Source organism: Calypte anna, chromosome 15, assembly GCF_003957555.1.
Source record: "Calypte anna isolate BGI_N300 chromosome 15, bCalAnn1_v1.p, whole genome shotgun sequence".
Classification (NCBI taxonomy): domain Eukaryota; kingdom Metazoa; phylum Chordata; class Aves; order Apodiformes; family Trochilidae; genus Calypte; species Calypte anna.
The window spans coordinates 12,363,452-12,369,451 of record NC_044261.1 but is presented as its reverse complement, the minus strand read 5'-3'; the positions used below and the strand labels follow the sequence as shown (position 1 = coordinate 12,369,451).

At 55.9% G+C, this 6,000-nt stretch overlaps 1 protein-coding gene across 1 annotated transcript in view; it reads left to right on the top strand.

Annotated features, from left to right (window-relative positions):
- Positions 1-2,021: 2,021 nt before the first annotated feature.
- The window catches only part of RBM19 (RNA binding motif protein 19), a 62,551-nt gene continuing 58,572 nt past the window's right edge, over positions 2,022-6,000 (top strand). Inside the window, exons 1-6 of the mRNA XM_030460774.1 lie at positions 2,022-2,162; positions 2,783-2,965; positions 3,498-3,629; positions 3,856-3,894; positions 4,427-4,634; positions 5,610-5,878. Of these exons, the coding sequence (XP_030316634.1) occupies positions 2,127-2,162; positions 2,783-2,965; positions 3,498-3,629; positions 3,856-3,894; positions 4,427-4,634; positions 5,610-5,878 (867 nt within the window). The 5' untranslated portion in view covers positions 2,022-2,126. The remainder of the gene's footprint in view (positions 2,163-2,782; positions 2,966-3,497; positions 3,630-3,855; positions 3,895-4,426; positions 4,635-5,609; positions 5,879-6,000) is intronic.

Here is a 6,000-nt window from a genome sequence, read left to right as displayed (position 1 = left end):
CCTTCCCTTCCCTTCCTTCCCTTCCCTTCCCTTCCCTTCCCTTCCCTTCCCTTCCCTTCCCTTCCCTTCCCTTCCCTTCTTTCCTTCTCTCTTCCTTTCTCTCTCTCCCTCTCAGCAGCACATTGCTGCATTCACCTCCTGGATCACCATGAGGACTCTTTGCCCCTCTGCCCTCCCCATGAGAGAACCTCCCCTTCTGGTCTCCCCCAGAGCCTCCTGCAAGGTGCCCCGTGCTCCTCGGTGCTGTGCTCCAGGCTGGGGGGTGACAAGGGACCTGGATGGGGTGTCAGGGGTGAGGGTGCTGGGTCCTCTGCTAGGATGGGGAGGGGGTCTGGAGGTGTGGGGACAGTCAGAGCCTGGCATGGGGGCAGGGACAGAGCAGTCTGGGCAGGGGGTGGGCACTGCTGAGGGCTGCCAGCAGCAGCTGAGGAGGAGATGGGGAGGGGGAGAGGGGGGAAAATGTCTTGGAGAGGATGGGAGTGACAAGGACAAGGTCTGGATGTGTCAGTGATGGTGCAAGCGTGGCCCTGACACTGCCAGCTCCATCCCAAGTGACATCTCTGACAGCCTGGCCAAGGACAGGGCAGGGGGGAGGGCAGGGAGCTGGGTCCCTGGCACTGAGACACCTCCTGGACACCTTTTAAAGGGTTTTGAGGGGTTGCCCCTTCAGTAATGGGATGGAATTTTATGGAGACATGGAGATACTGTCTTTTTTTTTTAAATTATTATTTTAAGTCATATGCACCCTGTTCAGGAAATACTCCAGATGAATGCAACAACCCCCAGAAAAACTGTATAGCCCAATATATGTGTAGCAGAGGAAGGAAGGAAGTGCACATCCTTTGGCTGCCCTGCCAGTGTGGATCAGAAGGAATGTTTAAGTTCCCTAAGTACACAGGAGAGGGAAAGTGAGACCTCCTGAATTCTCCCAGTTGGAGACACCAAATGAAAGAGCTCAGGAGAAGACTTGTTGGGGTTTGTGCTGTGTCTTTGCCCTTGGAGCTGAGGGGAACAAGCACTAAATGGAGGAGAAACGGCCCCAGATTGTGCCAGGGGGGTTTGGGCACAGATTGGGCACTGGGAACGATTTTGTTCTGGAAAGGGGCTGTGGGTGGGCAAGTTGGAGTCCCCGGTGATGGAGCTGCCATTCCTGGAGGGACTGAAGGGCTGTGTAGACGTGAGCATGGAGTGGTGGCCTTAGCTGTGTCCCCATTGCCAATGTCCCCATGGGCAGTGTCCCCATGGGCAGTGTCCCCTTCCCAGCCAGCCTTGGTGATCCGAAAAGTCTTTTCCAGCAGAACTGATTCCGGGGTCCTGAGACAGCAGAGCTGGGCTGGGGGCTTCAAGGATAGAGGGAAAGCTGGGGGAGCAAAGCTCTGTCCCCCCAGGCCCTGCCCTCCCTGCCTCCCGCAGTGGGTGCCTCCATGTCGCTGGTCATTCACCCACAAGAGATTTTTTTCCTCCAAGATTTTCGGCCTCTTATACCCACGGCAGCCTCTGGAACCCAACACCACAGCCTGGATGCTCCCCGAAGCCCCTCGGGTTCAGCCCCGCTCCCCTCCTTGCTGTCTGGGTTTTGGGGAGGGGGGGCTCACCCTCTGCCTTCCCCAGCCTCAAACCTCCACAGCCCCCCCGGAGCCTTCGGTTCCCGGGGCTTCAGCAGCGGCCGTGGAGCTCCCTCCTCCGGCCCAACGGAGCAGCGCGGCCGGGCCGGGCCGGGCCGGGCCGTACCGGGCCATGCCGGGCCGGGTGGTGCCGTTACCCCCGGGGGTTGGCAGCGGGGTCCCCCCCGGTGGGGCACAGCATCTCCGAGGGGCACGGCAGGGTGCCCCCGGGTGGGCTGCCCCTCCGCCTTCCTGTCCCCTGGGTGCTCCGGGTTTGGTCCCCGCTGTCCCCCCGGGCCCCGTTGCTAGGGCGGTTGCTAAGGGCCCCGTTGCTAGGGCGGTTGCTAAGGGCCCCGTTGCTAAGGCGGTTGCTAAGGGCCCCGGCCCCACCTCCCGCGCCTGCGCGCTACCCCCCCTCGGCCACGTGACGCGGTGGCAAGATGGCGGCGCCCGCGGGGCGGTGTGCGCGGAGCTGAGGCTGAGCGGGGCCTTGTCTGTCGCCCACAGGTCTCTGTCGCCGACATGTCGCGGCTTATCGTGAAGAACCTACCTAACGGGGTGAGGCCGGCGCACGGGTGCGGGGTGGGGCGGTCCTGCGAGGCCTGGAGAGGGGTCTGAGGGGGAGAGGGAGAGGCCCCCCCCGGAGGGGACGGGGCTGAGCGGGCACTGAGGGGCTCGGGGTGGACGGAGGGAGGGAGGGAGGGAGGGAGGTGTCTTGGGGGGATGGCCGGGGGGCAGGGGGGGCTTTAAGGGGGAAGGGGACAGGGCGATGGGAGATGGGGTCTCCCTGTGGGAGAGAGGGGAGGGACCCCTGGGGTGCTGGGGTGCAGGGAGAGACCCTGGGGGGGCAGCAGGGAGGGTGTGGGGCAGGGAGGTGTCCCAGGGGAGCCCCCCAAGGGTGGGGGAGCAGAGGTTGTGGTGCAGGGGGTTGGGTGCAGGTCTGAGCCCTGTGCTCTGCAGCCACCACCGAGGCTGTGGGGGAACTGGAGCTTGGCTGTGCCAGGTCAGCTCGGGGGGGCTCTGGGTGCTGGTTGGGTACTGGGAGGCACTGGTGGCCAAGGTGTGTGGTTCCTGCAGAGCTCCAGGAGCCCTCCCTCAGCAGGTGCTGTGTTTGGGGCACGAAGTGTGTCTGTTCCCATGGCTGATGAACCTTCCTGGGGTCCCTCCTGGTTTCCCAGATGAAGGAGGATCGTTTCAGGAAGCTGTTTGCAGCCTTTGGCTCCCTGACTGACTGCTGCTTGAAGTTCACCAAGGAGGGAAGGTTCCGGAAGTTTGGCTTCATCGGCTACAAGTCTGAGGCTGAAGCTCAGGCAGCACTGAACCATTTCCACAGGAGCTTCATAGACACCTCCAGAGTTACAGTGAGCTGATGTTTTTCAAATACCTCCCTTTGACTCCTAGGAGAGTTTGTTCTTGGGGATTTTGGGAGTCTGGGGGGTGAGCAGCAGGGAGCTCAGAGGTTCAGGCCCAGCAGAGGCTGTTCAGGCCTCAGGCAGTTCTGGTTCCAGGTTATGCACAAGCAGGCATCTCAGTGCTGGTTGGAAAAGCAAGGGCAGGTTTGGAGCTGCTGTAACCTAAATGTTCAAACTTGTGGCCATTTTTGATTTAAAATCATTCCTTTTGCTGCTCTGGACAGAGGATGATTGGTGATGGAAAGGACAACTTGTTTTGTTGTGTTTAAGGGAGCACAACAAACTCTTCCCCCAGTTGGGTGAACATGTCCTGTGCTTGTAGCAGGAACATCTGTGTGAAGTTCCCCCTTCTCCTCCTGCACATGCACCCCCCACCCCCCAAGGGTTATCAGCCAGGCCCATCCAGAGTCCCAGAACCATGTTTGAACATATAGATTTAATTTTAAACCTTATATTTAATTACAGATGTAATTCTTTTCAGGTTGAGTTATGCAAGTCTCTCGGGGACCCTTCCAAGCCCAAAGCATGGAGCAAGCACTCTCAGAAGATCCCTGCTCCTGAGAAACAGACTGAGAAGCCTGGGGCAAGCACAGCTCCTGCAGGCACAAAGAAAGTATGGACCCTGGGGGACAGTGACCTGGGAGAGGGACAGAGGGAGGGTGGCCTGGTGTGGGGAGGAGGGGACAGAGCAGCCAGAGCAGTTGGGATGTTGGGAGTCCTCATTTTGGTGTTTTCTGACTTAGGATTGTTGTTCCCTGTACTGTTGGGTGACCTGAGAAGTGATCTTGGCTGTGATTCTAATAAGCATTTTAAAAACCTTTGTTTGGGTTTTCTCCCAGGGTAAAAAGAAGAAAGATCCAACAGAAAACTTAAAGGAGGTGAGTTGGGGCTGGGCTGCATCCTGTGTGCTTCTCACCTTGGCTTCAGAGCAAGAGCTGAGTAACTCTGCTCTCTGCTGCCTCCCATGCTGTGACCTGTTTGGTGTAACCAGCTCCAGCCCAGTTGGACTTAAACAAACCCTGATCTCACCAATCCCTGTGCTGGGGACAGACTTTTAATTGTCAGCTGCTCCTCTGTGATGACACAATCCAGGACAATCCTGTTCACACAGTTGGGGTTTTAACAATCTTGTCACATTGAACTTGTACTTCTTTTTCTTTTTAAATGTCTTATGTTTTTCTTTAAAGTGCTTTCTAAATGTCAATTGTAAAATAAAAAAAAAATAATTCAGGACTGGGAGATCCTGAGAGATCTTCAGTCACTTGAAGAGCTTCACCTTGCAAAGGGAACTCCTCCCTGGGGGAATTTCTGGCACTGCTGGAAACGAGTTGCTCTTGTTGCATTCCAGCTCAGTGCCAGCTCTCCTGTGGCTGTCTTCACAGCTTCTCTGCTTGATCTCTTTTCCAACAGCTGGAAGAAGATGAAACATTCCAGGAGTTCTTGAAGGTTCACCAGAAGAGGTCTCAAGTGGCCACTTGGGCTAATGACACTTTGGCAGAGGAGCCCAAGAAGGGAAAATTAAAGGCAGCAGCTGATTATCTCAACTTTGATTCAGATGAATCTGAGGAGCTGAGTGAGGAGGAGGAGGATGGGGATGAAGATGAGGAGGAAGGTAAAGGTACTGTGAGGAATGGGCACCCTTGATCTCAGTGAATGTGGGAGCTGATCAGAGCCAGCTCCTGCTCCAGGTGGAGAGGCTGCAGTCAGGAAGGGCTTTCCCAAGCAGGAGACTCCTTGTGCACTCTGGATATTTGCACGTTTGCCCAGATTTGGGGCCAGATGGGAAAGGCAGCTTCTGGTGTGGCATTTGTGCTTTTCATGGGCCTGAGAGTCAGTGCCAGGGGAGAGGAACAGAGCAAACATCTGCACCTCCCCCTGGAATGCTCCCCGAGCCCACAGCCACTTCCACCTCCAGGATACCAGAGCTGGATGTGGATTCTGTTTATTTAGGAACCAGTAGCTGCCATCTGTGAACCTGTCTGGTCTGGTGCAGGTTCCTGGGGATGTTGGTGTGTCCTTGGGAATGGGCAGAACTCGGTAGCTTGGATCCTGAGAGGAAAACTGGATCTAGTGGAGCAGTGGGATAACTTTGACTGGGAAGTCTGGGCTGCAGTCTGGTGTCTGTTGTGGGGAATGTGCCTGTGGAGCCTTTCTGCCTCCTGTGAGGTATTTCCAAATGCAGATGGTGTTTGAGTGGTGTCTCCCTGCTGCTCCTCACCTCTCCTTGGGGTGAGCTTTGGTGGGGAGGGGTGTTCTGGAGCTTCCTCTGTCCTTTACCCTGCCAAACTGAAGGACTGACTGAAAACCTTCTCTGGGATCTGTCTCAAGTGTTTGGTTACCACTGAGACTCAGTGCTCTGGAGCTCTTCAGTCTCCTTTTAGGTTGGTTTTGTACACAAACTGTTGCTTTGAAAAGTATGAATCCAGTCTGTCAGGCTGAAGGTGCTGAGATAAAATTCCTGGGGTGTTGTCCAACCTTTTCTCCCTGTGGAAAGGGCAGAGGAGAGGAGGATGGTTCTTGGGATTGTGTCTGCTCTCAGCTTTTACCTGCAGCAGCATTTGTGTGTAAGTTTGTCTGATCTCCTCTCTGACAGCAAAGAAGGGACCAAAAAAGGCAGCTGCCAGCAAAGACCTCTCAGATATGGATTATCTGAAATCTAAAGTGGTGAAGGACTCTTCCTCTTCATCCAGCACAGAGGAAGAAACAGAGAGTGAGGAGGTGGAAGAGGAAAGTGAGAGTGAGGAGGACTCAGGCATTGCAGAGACCACTGGCACCCACACAGATAAAAAGGGGAGGCCAAGAGCCCAACAGACACATCAAGAAACAGCAGTGGAGAAGAAGAAAAAAGGATCCACACTAGAGGTATAACTGGATTAAGACTTTTCTCTCCTCTAAAGCAGGAGCTTTGTGGATACTCTGTGTCTACCAGTCACCCCAGGGCTGAGCTGGAAGGGCCCCCCTGGATACCACCCATCTTGGCTCTG